This window comes from Topomyia yanbarensis, chromosome 3 (assembly GCF_030247195.1).
Source record: "Topomyia yanbarensis strain Yona2022 chromosome 3, ASM3024719v1, whole genome shotgun sequence".
Classification (NCBI taxonomy): domain Eukaryota; kingdom Metazoa; phylum Arthropoda; class Insecta; order Diptera; family Culicidae; genus Topomyia; species Topomyia yanbarensis.
In genome coordinates, this window is record NC_080672.1 from 15,672,372 (window position 1) to 15,689,026 (window position 16,655).

Here is a 16,655-nt window from a genome sequence, read left to right on the forward strand (position 1 = left end):
ACAACGTACAACACGTTTTGAGCGTATCTCTTTAGTATCAAGATCCCACTGTATATCGAGAGTGACTAAATCGAGGTACAATCTACCGTATATTTACGATGTGACATATAGAAGATTAATGTTGTGCTATAGGGAAGTGAAATCAGTTAAACAGGCTATATGGTAAATCTGCAGTACAAAAATCTGCATTCCGATCGGCTTTCTCAAAAAAAAATTTAGACCTAGGTCTCACGTTTTGGAATCTCTTGTCTCTTAATTTGAATTAGTAGTTGGAATGCCCAATCCCTGAGTTCCCGATCTGGTATCCTTGTAATCGAAACCTAGACTTTTGAAATCAGAACATAAAATTAGGGATCCAAAGCCGTGTGGTGTCCGGCGGGCTGAAATCTTTTTGCACTATTTCAACCAAGAATAGAACCTCTGGGAACTGCTCCCATGTCGTAAGAGGCGACTAACAACATGCTAGGAGTTCCTAGGCCGACGTTTTGCTCCGTACCGAAGACTTAATCTGGACGGACCTTAAGGTTTTCCATATTACCCTCTTTCCAGTCTGTATTTAGTGAATCACTGACATATACTCACCTTTTCTGATTCGCCTTTCTTGATTGTGTACCAACGTTTTAAGTTTCTTCTGGCGGTTGTATATTAGCCGTAAATGACGAAATCTAATTCTACACTAAGTAACAGAATATATTAATATACCGGCACTTCCACGCCAAGGTTTAACTTCCAAAGCTTTGGTTTAAAAACCGTTTTTAAAAAATGGAAACTTTCATGTAGGAAATTTATTGAATTGGCCTAAGATGGAGCTGTCGAATTTCACAAAAAGCTTTTTATGTTGCAAGTGATCTGTAGTTGTGTTAAATTAGGTATTTTTCTATTATATTTGGAACCGTCTAACGACAAATCTACATTTACGAATACCTCCAAAAGTGACTCCTTGAGGTCTCATGAAGGCCTGACACTAGCTTTATGATACTTTTGCTTTTCTAAACAGTAATAAAAATCTCAACATTCAAGAACTTCACTTTGTCAGAAAATGTAGGGCCATCGGAATCTAAAACTTCGTAAAATCGCACTCCTGGTCCTTTTTTCAGTGCAGTACTCTACGTCACTCGTTCAAATTTGCACCGCTCTTATGGTAGTCGGTATTTGCTAGTATTACTGTTCTCCCATCCATTCTGGTAGTCAAACGGTGGGATAGCAAAATTCTTACAAGTTTCCTATCTCATGCCTCCACGCGAGTCTAAGTCTATTGATGACATTTGGTCCTTAGACCGCAGAATGAGAGGGTGCGAACAGAATGAGAGGGTGCGAACAGATCTAGTCGAGAAAACATTGCCGTAAAATGAATAGTTGATCGGAAATTAGCCCCAATACGACTAATCTGACTAGTATCTATGAACACGGGTCAATACGTATTGAAAATTCGCCGCGTCTGTTTTTATGAACCTAATTTAAAGCTCCGTTATTGCTAACAAGCCCGTGCATCAGGTTAACAATCCTTTATATTTCCCTTCAGTGTTCGGTATTATCGCTCGTATACTTGTATTCCACAAACAATCCGATATGGAAAATAAGAAATACTTTCCTTGATTTATAACATCTCTCGCTATTTTTGCCTGTATAATGTGTTATCACTCGGTAGTTTTCAAGCCAATAAATATATCGTAGAGAAGAAGTAGCGAATTCTGTCCAAATACTGTTGCAATAAATAGTGATCCGGCCCATTACGCGGATAAGATTAGCTTTTCTAGGCAATACTCCCACGGTCGGCCGTGTGGAGTTCAAATTGCTTTTGTTTAGGGAACATAGTATACTCTCGGTAGCCGGCTGCCCAGAGTTTAAAAATAACCAAAAACTAAACAAGATCATCTCTTTTTCGAGTGATCGTGCACTCGAAGACTAACTAAACAACTACCTAATAAAACATGCTTTACAGGTCGCATCGTTTGCTTGGAGCGAATCCTAGACCTGATACCCTTCCAAACCACCAACTCCGCGACACCTATGGAAGAGTCTGATGAATCGTCGTCCTTCCGTTAAGTAGGTGGAGCATCAACACTTCCTGTCTACCTTATCCTTTATCCTTCCCCGTGAACGATGGAGATGGGGGCGGCCGGCAATGATGGCTATCATGCTGATGAGGTTTTAATATGGGTCGGATTGGTATGAATTCCTACTTACCACTTCCTAAGCAACTCTTATTAGATAATCAGCAGTCAAACATGATGAAGTCAGTGTGCAATCCGCCAAAATCATCGTCACAACGCAACGCAACGCAACGCAACGCAGAACATAAAATTAGGGATCCAAATGCAATGATCTAATTTTGTCAATTTTCGAAGCTGGGAAATTATATATCCATATTACTAGGAACGTTAAAACTTCCGCCAATAATTCCAATGTTTCAAGACATCGTGACAATCTAAGCATCCGATCTGAGGGTCGCTATGAAATAGTGTTCAGAATTTATCTCTGTCAATATTGAACTTTAAATTGAAAGTCTATTGTAGAAATCCATAAGATATTTAGAAACTGTAGATAAACACTTTTCAGTTCTTTTTGACATTGATAATAAAAAGTATTAAATGGAAATCAATTCTTCTAGATATTTAAAATGTAAAATGCGATAAATGAAACGATCTAATTATAATTTTGTTTCCCAAATTATCACTACTGATGAAATTAAAAAAAATGACTGAATGGAAACCGAGCAGAAAACTTACTGTGAACTGACCAACAATTTCTGTACTTCATCACTCACATTCAATAAGATTTTGTATTGTATATAAATTCCATTGTTAGTGGTATATGTAATAAAGTGAAAATGGGAAATCTTAAACATCTTCATAAATTAACTACTGTGCTAATTTTGCCTATATCGCTACTGGAGATTTAAACCGTGATGGTAGAATCGGTTCTCACAGTAGATATTCCATATAGGATATAAGGCAATACGCTCATACGGCGGCTGGACCAATGACCCCTAGAGCTACGTTAAAGCCCCAATAACCAATACAATACCAACGACCGTTCGGCTAAACGATCATTAGGCCAAACGATAATTCTGTCAAATGGTATTCGGACAAACAAAAAATAATAATTTAAAAAAAGTCGACAAAATAAAATTTAAAAAATGGTTGAAAATGTTTTACGAGATATTGGCAAATTACTGCAAAGAGTTTACAAAACCTTTTATCCAAAAAAAATGAATCCACTTCTGCGATAAAGAAAATGAACATTGTTAGCGACACAAAATTGATTTAAAATACATCTTTTTTCTTAGCTTAATGCAATTATCCTAATATTGATAAACTAGTGTTATGTTTTATTTGTTAAATAAAGGTAGATATATGATCTTAAAAAATCGTTGATGGCGAATCTTGGATTCTATAAATTTTAAACAGGAAATCAGAAGTTCTGAACAATTTAACTGAATGGATCTTTAGCCGGAACGAAAACTTTGATATTGGATTTTGTATAGAGCCATTGAAGGCAAACCTGTTTTTGAATAATGATTTTTTAAATGACACATTAAATTAACCTACACATGTAAGTTGCTTCAATTTCTACGTAAAATAAGCAATAATTTGAACTAACCCTCTCCGATTTATGCAACTCGGCGTATCATTTTGATTACGTTCCAGAAATCCTTTGTTGATTTGAATGCGAAAATTTTATAACTAAAAATCGACTAAATATCCGGGATGAAATTTCTCCAAGTATCAAGTGTAACCGGTTTTATTAGTCCGTATCGCAATATGTATTTTGCAATAAGCTCAGGAGAGGTACGCGGTGATAGGTCATGTAGTCTTATCTCTATATAATCATTTTCTATATACAGGGGTGCCTCTTATATAATTGTGCAAAAAGTACCTAATGTTTGATAATTTTTTTTGAAGAATTAAAATGACTTAGACATGTGCGCTATTCTGCAAAATGTTTATTAAGGTTTCATTTATAAAATAAAAATGTTCGAGCGTAAGGTGTCAAAAATGGCGGCTCCAGCAAAAGGTGTTTTGAAAACCGACCTTATCTGCGGGCACGATACAGGTCACAATTCGCGTTTACAAGCAGCAAACCAAAACGATCTTAAAGATTACATTCCGTTGAGATGCCCCAACCTACTAAAAACATGAAAAAAATCTATATAGAAATAAAATGGCAGCCACTTGAAAATAAAGTATCGTTTTTTCGCATGATTTTTCCACTTTGGGCGGCTGTAAAAAATCATTAATGATCAAAATATAGCGATTTTGTATATTACAACGCCCAAGAGTGTTGTCTTCTTTTAGGCGAGCATAACCCGAAGTTAATGGGTTGAATTGTTCAAAAACGAGAATGTCCATAGATTTAAAAAATCTTGTTCCAAGAAAGCCGCCATTATGCACGACATTTTTGACACCTTACACTCGAAAATTTTTATTTTATAGATGAAACCTTAATTAACATTTTGCAGAATAGCGCACATGTCTATGTCATTTTACAGCTTCAAAAAAAAATTTAAATATTAGGTACTTTTGCCACAATTATATTAGAGGACCCCAATATAAAGATCACGGTGCCTCTGGTAGAAATTATTTTGACAAAAAAAAATCAGTATCGCTAAACTTCTTACTAATCGAAAGCTTAGATGCTCCTTTTTCATCTGAGCATAACTTTGAAATGTTCTATCGGAGAGTCTAGAACATTTATTTTTTTTAAACAATTGGATGATGATTTTTTTAGGTAATTTTTCAATTTGTAGCTCAAAACAGATATCTCCTTTTAGGAGGATTAATCACTGAACACACACACTGTCAGAGGAACGGATTTGCAAAGTTAATGAAAACCTTCGAAGACACCATTTAGCCAGTTTCGCGTTGATAATTAGATTTCCTGAAATTCGTAAAACAATTTATTTTTTTTTCGAAATATATTTTTGCTCGGGGTTCCTATGTAACTGATGTTACATTCAAAACTCTACAAAATTCTGTTTGTTAATGGAAAATTTTAAATCGGCTATAAAGTATGGCGACAGAAAGAAAGAGAAAGTAAAAAATCGGCTTGGGATGCTTTGCTTCGTTTTTAGCAGCGCCTACTGCATATACACCTACTGTTCACTGTACCAATTTTTATTCAAAGCGAACATTGCATGCCAAATAAGACTGGTAACATAAGAACTTCCGACGACGTAATCACATACGGGGACTGGTGGTAAGCCAGACATATCACGGATATACCAAAATATAACACAACGAAGATTATTTTAGACTGATAAAATGGGGACTGACATGGACACAGTTTTTCCTTCTTTTCATTGAACCGAAGCTATTAAAATATTATTCTTTAGTCTCTAGATGTAGCCACATAAACATTTCGTATTATTTAGTATAAAATTGCCTTAAGGGGGTATACCAAGACAAAATTTAAAACCTGTTTTAATCCACCTAGTGGTGCAATTGTGCCTTTCTCATTTTTCAAATAGCTGATTGTGTTCAATATATTTGGGGAAATGTCTATTACATTCTTATTACACTTCGCACATATTTACAAGGACACGACTGCCACGAACCTTATGAGCAAAATATCGACTATAACGCTTTTGGATCAATAATATAATATGTAAATAGATAAATCAGTATGAGTTAAACGTTGTCTTCGTGCTAACATATTTTGGAATGCAGTGGGAGGGAAGGGGGGACTAAAAGTGTAAAAGGGGAAGTGAGGATGGCATAGTTTCAGAAAATAGGTTCAGTCATCACCGAATAACCGATGTGACTTTAAGTCTGGAATATACCCGGTGCGCGGGACTTCCGTAAATGTTGTTAGTGGGCAATATATTCAAAGAAACTAATTATTTTGATGGATATTCAACCTTCAAAATACTCCGATTGCACCGGTTTATGTGGAAAATTCATATGTACCCATAGTAACCGACTTCTAACTCCGGAACCAAAAGTCAAATCTGAACGAAGTTCAATGGCAGTTAATGGGAGTATTGTATTTATCACTTGAAAGCAAATTTGTAAAAATCAGTTAAGGATTTGCTGATAAATAGGTGTGACTTTATCTTAGAAACTTAACAAGGGGTTCAAAACCCACTATCATTTGGAGCAGCTTATAGGAGCGTACATAGGAACAGGGTAAGGTGCAAAAGTTATATTGCATACTATACATTTCTATGGACGTGCTAGACATTTAAATCTTTCCTTCTTTCTAAATGAAATTTTGGTAGCAAGAGTCGAGCTTAGGCAGCATATCTACAAATCACTCACGTCTACCAACATGTCTCCTGGTAAAGACAGACGTGTCTCTCGTTACCGTGAGAACCGTGCCAACAGAAGACAAAAGATTAGTCCGTAGGATTATATGCTTGTTTCTAATGATCCTGCCACTAGCTAGCTTAGACAGCGTCAGAATTTGGTGGTTAATATTGAAGTCTGCCCTCAAAGCCCATCGACAGATGCTAACGGTAGATCTAGTCGTTGATGAAATTTACAAATATTCCTTGTTTTGGCGTGAGTCATATTTTTTTCCCTTTCTTCAAGGTTTTTAGGAACGTGAATGACTGAAACAATGACAATTGAGTTCCGGGTCTGTTATCCTTGTAATCGAAACCTAGACTTTTGAATCCAGAACATAAAATTATGGGTCCAAATGCAATGATCTAATTTTGTCAATTTTCGAAGCTGGGAAATTATATATCCATATTACTAGGAACGTTAACACTTCCGCCAATAATTCCAACGCAGTCTCCAATTTTTTAAGACATCGTGACGATTTAAGCATCTGATATGAAGGTCGCTATGAAATAGTGTTCAAAATTTATCTCTGTCAATATTGAACTTTAAATTGAAAGCTTATTGTAGAAATCCATAAGATATTTAGGAAATGCAGGTAAAAACTGACTATTTTTCACCATTCGAGATGCATTTGTTTTACAGACAACAAGTTTAGCAAACAGTTGTTTAAAATTGCTAAAAGATCATGCTGGTGTAACTTCTCATAAAGAATGTTGATAGAAACTGAATCAAAGGCCCCCTAATGTCCAAGAATACCGATGCCATCTGATCATGTTAGTATAGGCATTTTTTAATTTCTGTTGAGAGCAACACAAGGCAAGGAGTTCGTGCCTTTGCGGAAGCCAAATTGTGTATCTGACAGTAAGCAATTTGCTTCGACCCAATTGTCGAGGCGGAACAAGATCATTTTCTCGAATGACTTCCGGATACAGGATAACATTGCAATCGGTCAGTACATGTTGTGGTCGGAGGCTGGTTTTCCTGGTTTTTGGATGGCGATGATACTCACTTGTCTCCAGTCATGTGGGACAATGTTACGCTCAAGAAACCTATTAAATAAATTCAACAAGCGTCTTTTGACCGAGTCTGGCAGATTCATCAACAAGTTGAATTTGATTCTGTCTGGCCCCGGAGCTTTATTGTTACACGACAAGAGAGCAAGTGAGAACTCCACTATCGAAAAGGGTGTTTCATTCGCGGTATTGTGAGGGGACACAGCGCGGTAGATTTTCTGTGCCAGGGTGGAATCCGGACAGATCTTCTTGGTGAAATCGAATATCCAACGATTTTAATATCCCACGCTCTCGTTAGTGCTGTTTCGGTTTCGCACACGTCGGGCCGTACCCCAAAGAGTGCTCATCGATGTTTCTCTTGTTAATCCGTCGACAAACCGGCGCCACTGACTACGTTTCTTGCCTTTCATTAAATTTATCATTCGCGTTTCTAATATAGCGTACAGTCGATAGCTAACGACTTACCCGTCATTCCGGAAGGCTCTATACGCGGTAGCCTTCTCCGCGAATACGTCTGAGCACTCTTTGTTTCACCCCGGGCTGGGAGATCGTGTTTGGGTGTTCACGCCGGGTACTCGTTTCGTCTGAGCTTGATTCGCGGTATCGAGAATCGAGTTGGATGAAAACTTATACTCTTCCTCCGGGGAAAGTACCTGTGTCGAATCGATAGTTTTGGATATCACAGCAGCGTAGCTCTTCCAATCAATGTTTCATGTGAGGTCGTAGGGAACAATGATTCGTTCCGAAGGTCTTGATCTAGTGATGATTTCAATTACAATCGGCAGGTGGTCACTACCGTGGGGATCAGATATTACCTTCCACTTGCAATTTAACCGTTGTGATGTCGAGCATAGATATGTCAAGTGCACTTACTTGCACTGGGGGTCATCGAGGCAATCGATCGCTACAAAAAGGGGTCATTGTTCAGTCAACTGTTTTAAAAATGTTTTAACTGTTGGTAGAATAGCAACCAGCAAGCTTTTCAGAGGATCGGTAATATTGAAAGCTGTGAATATCCGATCCACAATGTCAGAAAATTTAAGGAATCCCGTTTTAGGTTGAGTTTCTGACTGTAAAGTAGGAGCACTTAGAATTTTTGATGCCCTCAAACTCCTGTTTGTATCTCAATTTCCCAAAATAATACCTCCTATCTTCGGATTTGCAGCAGCACTTCTAGTTGATGAATATTTTTTTCGTACCCCTGTTTGGGACACTCTAGGATCCTTACGAAGAAGTTCGGGTGAGTTTGGATTAGGTCTTTTTCCTAGAAGTTCCAAGCGAAGCCAAAGAATGTCACTCGCAAGGATCGTTAGAGACGGTATCGTCAGTTGGCAAGAGATCGTATGGGTTTTCGGAGGTAAGTGGAGCAGCTTCTATCGAGAATTTTTTTTAAAGAAAGTTTGAAAGATGAACCAAAATCCAAATACTCAAAAACATCCACTAGGAGTATACCACGTACCGTAACGATTGGTTGAATAAATAACAATTTTTTCCTGCATACGGGAACGTTTTTCACAAAAAAATAGATGCTTTGAGCTCTAAAAATTGTATTAAAAATTTCTTATTCATGAACAAAAATTTATGCATAAAACGAAATCGTTAAGAAAAACTAATTACGAACACTTAAAAAAATAAAGAAGATCGGTTGAGTAGTTTCGCGGCAACTGTCGTCACAGAAAAACCATTTTTGGAAAAAACGATATTTCGAGTTTAAAATTTAAAGTTACCAATTCTCTTCGTAGACGAGACATGCTTCGAAGCGCTGTGACTTTCGATCAATTGCTCAGATAACTATGAAAATTTGGAAAAAAAATTTCAAGAAGTTGTACGTTCAGATAAAGTAATTTTTTTTTTGATTTTTTGAAAAATAAAAAGGTATTCAAACCCTTAAGCATTTCTGCGTAAGAGTGTCTGGAGCAATTTTTGGCGGATCGCTTCATGCGAAGTTTGTACGCTGGGTATTAGAGTGACAGAAAAAAAATGACCCCCATCGGCCCACCCCTGAGTCGATTCCTAGTCCCACCAGGAGTGTCTGCTCCAAATTTGAGCCAAATCGAACAAGTCTAGCTATCGGACCAACGTGCTTGAAGTTTGTATGGGATTTTTCGACAATTCACATGGAGAAAACCCACTTGCTCATATTTTCGCCGCTAGGTGGCACTGTATACATCAGATTATCACGAAAAGTGAAACTTAAGAAGATAATTTTATTATCTACAACTTTGTTGAAGACTGCTAAGCGATCCGACTCCAATAGGAAAAGTTATTAAACTTTTAACGAAATGATGTCTGAGTCAGTTTTGCATGGGGCCTAGCAGTGCATGATAGTGTATCAGTACTAGGTTCTAACAAACTAAACATTTTTGTGGAATAATGGTTAGATTTAGCTGAATAGTATGTTCGGAAGAATTGTAGTACATAATACGAGTTATGTTTTGGTTAGAAAATTGTAGTTCCACATCTGACCGCATAGATGGCGCCAACACTAACTTTTCAACGAAGAGAGATAGAAATTAGGTGTCTTCAACAAAGTTGTAGAACAAGAATATTTCAGTAATTCTTCCAAACATCTCGATATTCTATCTCTCTCCGTTGAAAAGTTAGTGTTGGCGCCATCTATGCGGTCACAGATTGAACTAAAATTTTCTAACCAAAATATAACTCGTATTATGTACTGCAATTCTTCCGAACATACTATTCAGCTAAATCTAACCATTAATCCACAAAAATGTTTAGTTTGTTAAAACCTAGTACTGATACACTATCATGCACTGCTAGGCCCCATGCAAAACAGACTCAGACATCACTTCGTTAAAAGTTTAATAACTTTTCCTATTCGAGTCAGATCGCTTAGCAGTCTTTAACAAAGTTGTAGACAATAGAATTATCTTCTTATGTTTCACTTTTGGTGATAATCTGATGTATACAGTGCCACCTAGCGGCTAAAATGTGAGCAAGAGGGTTTTCTCCATGTAAATTGTCGAAAAATCCCATACAAACTTCAAGCACGTTGGTCCGGTAGCTAGACTTGTCCGATTTGCTTCAAATTTGGAGCAAGTACTCCTGATGGGACTATGAATCGACTCAGGGGTGGGCCGATTGAGTTTTCAAAAATTCATTATTTTTCTGGGCAGTCTACTGGGTATGCGTGCGTGTTCTTCCCACAGGAAACACACTTCTCAGCGGGCCTACTGCAAGCCTCATCCACAAGGCGTTCCACACACTTGCCGCACCGTTGCTCGTTGCTTCAGTAGGTGGCCGTATGACCTAGCTGCTTGCAATTAGAACAAATCATTTTCCGCGGTACAAATAGACGCACAGGTGGACGATCTCCTCCCACGTAGCTCGGAAGTGCAGATCCGGCGAAGGTCACGCAAAACAAGTCTTATGGATAGTACTTCCCATCTTCGATGGACTTTCAGTGCAATCGCTTGCACTACAAAATCTTAACTGGATGAAGGTTAGAGTCCTTAAAGCGGCCAACCCCATCATTCATCAGAATATCGACAGTTAGACCCGCATCACTAACAGTACCGTCAATCTCCACATCGCAAGAAGGAATTTAGACGCGATACTCCATCATAAATAGGCTATTGCTAGCTATATCATTGGCCAGAAAGTCAATAACGACTTTTTTGCCCACCCCTGAGTCAATTTCTAGTCCCACTAGGAGTACTTGCTCCAAATTTGAAGCAAATCGGACAATTCTAGCGACCGGACCAACGTGCCTGAAATTTGTATGGGATTTTTAGACAATTTACATGGAGAAAACCCACTAGCTCGCATTGTCGCCGCTAGGTGGCACTGTATGCTTTGTTATATCACTGTAAGTAAAAATAAGAAAGATAATTTACAACTACAACTTTGTCGAAGACTGCTAGTGAATCCGGCTTTGTTGAAAGAAGTTATTAACGAAGTGATGTCTGAGTCAGTTTTGCATAGGGCCTAGCAGTGACATAATGGTTAGATTTAGCTGAATAGTATGTTCAGAAGAAGTGTAGTGCATAATACAAGTTATGTTTTGATTAGAAAATTTTAGTTCCACCTGTGTAGGCAATTAAACTATCTTTCTTATTTTCACTTACAGTGATAATACCCAAGTAGCACGCTTTGTTACTGTATAGTATTTGTAACTCTCTTGGTAACAACTATATTATGGAAAAAGCGCACTTTATTTGTATGTTGTGCAACATGTTCCTAATTGCAGCAAAATAATGAAAACAATAGCTGTGCCATTTGTCGAGCACTGGGTAGTTGGACAGTTCTGTTTTAGGGTGGAATGGCAAACAAAGAGGCATTTGCAACTTGTTAGACTGTTTGTGCAAGTTAGCAAAGTTTCTGATTAGTTTCACAACTGTTATTGATGTTTGCATACTTAACACTATCGGCCAGCTCTATAGTTACATAATTGCACAATCAGTTTAAAAACCCGTGGAAATTATTTTCAAATATATCCAACAATAAAAAATATTGTGTGTGCAACATTTAAAACTTTCAACAAGTTGCAATTGCTACTTGGGTACGATGCATACAGTGCCACCTAGCGGCGAAAATGCGAGTTAGTGGGTTTTCTCCATGTAAATTGTCGAAAAATCCCATATAAACTTCAGGAACGTTGGTCCGGTAGCTAAGCTTGTCCGATTTGCTTCAAATTCGGAGCAAGTACTCCTGGTGGGACTAGGAATCGACTCAGGCATGGGCCGATAGGGGTAATTTTTTTCTTGTCACTCTAGTGTACACACTGTATATTTGGGATCCTTCTTTAATATGTTTAATGCAGTTTCAAGTTATCGGATTTCCATTAAGATGGAAAAATGCCACTGGTAAGAGATGCTGGAAAAATTTGAAAAGGCGGAGTCGCCAAAACGTCGATGTACAGAAGCATTGAAGGGAATTAGTCGGATCACGGAATGAGAGACGATTTAAGTCGATAAAAACCTCTGATAATTATTATGTTTAGCGGTTGACCGTAACTGCAATCTGGACCAGAGTGAATAATTCAAAGACTCAATGAAAAAAACATTTTAGGCTTAGAGGAGAAAAACCATGACAAATCACACGTTTACCTCGACATCCCAGGACACCTGGATAGTCTATTAAAAACAACGGCATATCCTGGGAATCCGGGTCGTATGGTTACTCTACATAATACAAGAAAATTGCGGCCTCTAGAAATGAAAATTTATAAAAGTGTGTTTTCCCATGCTAATCCTCACACAAATTTCGAACGCAATGTGCTACGCCGGGTCATGCTTAATCGACTTTAAATTTTCTACAAGTGGAGCCCAAATGGAACCCAAAAAAATTGTTCTGAAAACCTGATCTAACACTCACACCTCCGTTCGGCTAACACATCGAGTAGTGTCAATTATACAAATTATAAAATAGGTTGATCCAGAATTTGTTAAATATGAATTAAAATACTGCCTTTCATTATTTATACTCACAATTTCACTCAGTATAATGTAGTCATCTTACCTGTGGAAGGTAAAGATATTTTTTTACAAATTGGTATTAGATATAGATATTATATTTTCTAATTTGTATTTAGTGGCCGTGATTTTCTTTTAGGGGGAAACTTCGTCTCATATTTAGGAAGAAATATTTTGACATATGGACAAGAACGGTAACCCGAAACGTGATGCAAAATAAAATCCATAAACAGAATACATTGTCGGTGTACGTCTTGTTGTTTTCGCGTAAATAATTCATCCCATTTTTTTTGGAAGCACATGTAGTGGGATTGAGTTTCAGTTGAGATGAAATTTTTCGCATGGGCCGGAAGAAGATGCTAATAGCAAGTAAATTGTCTCTTTCACTAAAAAGTTCAAATAGCAATTGACTGGTTAAGTAAGTGTTTTAGTTGTTTAGGTTTTCTCGAAAAGTCGTTTACATTCGTTGACGACTTTCTCGTGAAAAGCACAATGCAGTGATGCTAAATATTCTATTCACCCAGTTTAAACATACGGGTAAGGAATGGATCGCAACTGAAGGCAAAGTGTAGGAGAGTAGTGACCTGTGAAAGATTGTTACTCACGGATAGAATTAATCGCTGTTATCTCAAAAATTTCTGTACCGGAATTTGCAAATGCTTTTCAGTAGCAAATTTGTGGTGCATTATCGTTGAAATAGATAATAGATATACTCAGTACAGTACAATTTATCGTTGGTAAGTGATGTTTTTGATTACATTCCTACACATTCATTATTGACAAATATTGAAAGATATTGAATACTCTGTTGCGTTGATTATTGATGTGAATAATTATCTTAACCCATTTTTATTTCTAAAATCAAGACTACTTAAGAACTATTGCTGAACAAATCAATCTATTTTTAAACCTCCGGAAGCCGCGTTAATATCAAAATATAATAGCTCTATTACGATTTCGTTAGAATTTCATAACGTTATATAGTATACGAAGTGACTTTCCGAGGGTTAATAAGGGCGATAATGGAAGTAGACAAACGGCAAAAATAGATTCTAAAGACACATTTTCTTGTACTGGTTCGTATTGAATGTTATTTTCTGACCACAACAGTATTTGCCCTGCTAGATCATGGATTTTCGAGCGAATTACAGAGCCATCTTACGGAGCCGTCACTTCGTTCAGTATTTATTATCACTGAGAAAATCTTAATTGAAATCGATACAATTTGTTGGAAATTTATGAAATACAATACTACCGGAGCTTGGTCGCAGGCATAATAAGAATTCAATTAAATTTACTGAAATAATCAGTTTTTTTCTATCCGTTTGTGGAAGAATACTATAGAAAGCCTATATCAGACACAGTGTATGTGGTTGATTACCGCGATATGATTTACAAACCCCGACGAATAGTCGCGTCACATCCGTGATTATACTTCTGACGTGGGTAACTTTTTTTTTTTTTGTAAAAAAAGATTCAAATCTGTGCAACATAAGAAAACAACCCGCTATTATCATTTTGACTATCTCTTCTTATCCGGACAAACAAATAAAACACTATATCTCACTGTTCAAACAGTTTCAAAATTGCTCTAGACACAAACATAATATCTGCGAAGTCCCATTCGCTCAGTGCTTCGGTTAACAATATCCGCTGCAAGTTGACTTCATAGTGATCGTAGTAGGCCACCCCATAGAATGAAACAATTTCTACTTCTTGGATTGCTATTTTGTGCAATATCAACGCTGAATGCTGCTACCGGTTAGTAGGACACCGTAAATTGAACGTAAAAAGGATTTTTTTTATCACGTACCCTTTGCAGACAAAGTGTTTTGTTACTTCGCCAGTTCGGCAGCTACTCAACAGGGCAGCGGGAAGTTCGAAATTGAAGACATCAGCACTAATCTGTGTACCCATATAGTTTACCGCTATGTGGCCTTGGATCCCAACACCTACACGGTTCGTCATGCGGATTCGTGGAGCGACATCAATCTGCGTGAGTAGCAGTACTCTTCTTCAATAATTTAATTTAACTAATGATTGATCTTTCGAAACAGAGGGATTCAAGCGGTTCGTAGCGTTGAAGCAAACGAAATCAACTCTAAAGTTGCTTCTTGAAGTTGGCAGTCGAAGCGAAAGTTCGGCACCCTACTCCCGCATGGCATCGTCGAGCGTGACTCGCTCGGCTTTCATTCAATCGCTCGTTAGCATGCTGAAGACATACGGCTTCGATGGATGTGATCTGGACTGGGAGTATCCGGTGCTGCGTGGTGGAAATCCGGAAGATCGTGTCAATTTCATCGCTCTGCTGTCGGACATGAAAACGCGCTTCAACGGCGAAGGTTTGCTGCTATCGATCGCAGTAGCCCCAACGAAAGATTTTCATCGCTCATCGTACAATGTGCCGGAGATCAATAGGTACGTAGATTTTGTGAACTTGATGACGTTCAATTTGCATGGCTACTGGGATGCACAGACGGGACACAATTCGCCGCTGTATGCTGCCACGTGGGAAACCGATTCGGTGACCAGTCTGCTTAATGTGGTACGTTTCAATTAGGTTATCAAAATCTGATTCGAATAATTTTTTAAAACTAAATTTTGAAAGGATGCATGTGTTCGTGGTTGGATAGACAATGGCCTGGAAGCTAGGAAACTTATTCTGAGTATTCCCATTCACGGCAGAACATTCAAGTTAGCTTCGACCACGGCAACCGGTGTTGGTATGCGAACGGTAGGAGCTGGAACAGAAGGACCGTACAGTTTAGAAGCAGGTATCCTCTCTTATCAGGAGGTATGCGAGTTACTTAAAACAGGCCAGTACAGAAAAGTGTGGGACAATGTACAACAAGTGCCCTATGCCTTCGCCGGTAATCAGTGGATTTCGTTCGATGACGTTGATTCAGTTGCGCTCAAAGCGACCTACGCGAGAAATAAATATCTTGGTGGTGTCAGCCTCTGGACAATCGACTCCGATGATAATCGTAATGTTTGTGGCGGGGGACTGTATCCAATCGCTTCCACTGTTAACAGCGTACTGTTCGGATCCGTTGGACCTATTACGACCCCTACCACGGCGAGAACAACAACGACTACAACCACAGCTAGGACAACCACAACTACACCCAGAACGACAACGACTACGCCCAGGATAACTACGACGACAGCAAGAAATTCGGCAACCACCGTTAGTATTGGCGATATCATTTGTCCAGCTTCCGGTTTCGTGCGAGATCCAACGGATTGTAGAGCATTTTACCAGTGTATCCCTGGAATGTAATATCCGACTTCTGTTTTTGTCAGGAACACATTGCTAACACGTTTTCTTTTCTGAACACTTTCAGGACACTTTTCCTAAATTGGCGTAAAGTGTGCGGGGCTGGACTGTTCTTCGATGAAACGAGTAATACGTGCAACTATGAATATTTCGTCAAATGCTGAGTCCCAAGATTTTTGGGTAGAGCTTATTACATATTTCATACTTGAACCTCAAACATTTGACATTACAAATGTTTTAAGAAGAACAGCGCGTCTAATATCCTTAGTTATAAGTTAAGATTTTTGGAATTTTTTATAATGCGTAAATAAAGGTATTTTCCATGGTATATTCGAAACCCATTCCTCTAAAAGTCCACCTGCAGAATTTATTTTTTCTGAAAGAAAAAAATGGATTAACCAGTTTGCGCATGAGGGCACAACACCTAACTTAGAAAAGTTAGATTTGAATGTTCCGTATTCCACTCGTCAGTAACTGTCGCCAACTTGCTGCCAGTTAGACGATATATCCAAAATAACACCAAATTGACGTCAGTGGAACACGAAACATTCAAATCTAACTTTTCTAAGTTAGATGTTGTGCCCTCATTGGACAATCCAATTTTTTTTGGAAAAAAATATATGTTGCAACCCCTAGGCATTTGATT

The 16,655-nt window shown here is 38.1% G+C and overlaps 1 protein-coding gene across 1 annotated transcript; it reads left to right on the forward strand.

Annotated features, from left to right (window-relative positions):
* The first annotated feature begins 14,111 nt into the window (after positions 1–14,111).
* Positions 14,112–16,304, forward strand: LOC131693987 (acidic mammalian chitinase-like). Its single transcript, XM_058982306.1, has 5 exons — positions 14,112–14,493; positions 14,555–14,728; positions 14,790–15,277; positions 15,341–16,008; positions 16,077–16,304. The coding sequence occupies exons 1-5, from the start codon at positions 14,430–14,432 to the stop codon at positions 16,171–16,173; spliced, it is 1,491 nt and encodes a 496-aa protein (XP_058838289.1). The 5' UTR covers positions 14,112–14,429; the 3' UTR covers positions 16,174–16,304.
* Positions 16,305–16,655: the final 351 nt, after the last annotated feature.

Excerpts from the sequence above, each read along its gene's own strand:
- LOC131693987 (XM_058982306.1), top strand. The coding sequence starts at position 14,430 with ATGAAACAATTTCTACTTCTTGGATTGCTATTTTGTGCAATATCAACG. Across the intron at positions 14,494-14,554 it reads AACGCTGAATGCTGCTACCG|ACAAAGTGTTTTGTTACTTC; the intron begins GTTAGTAGGACA and ends TACCCTTTGCAG. Across the intron at positions 16,009-16,076 it reads TACCAGTGTATCCCTGGAAT|GACACTTTTCCTAAATTGGC; the intron begins GTAATATCCGAC and ends GAACACTTTCAG.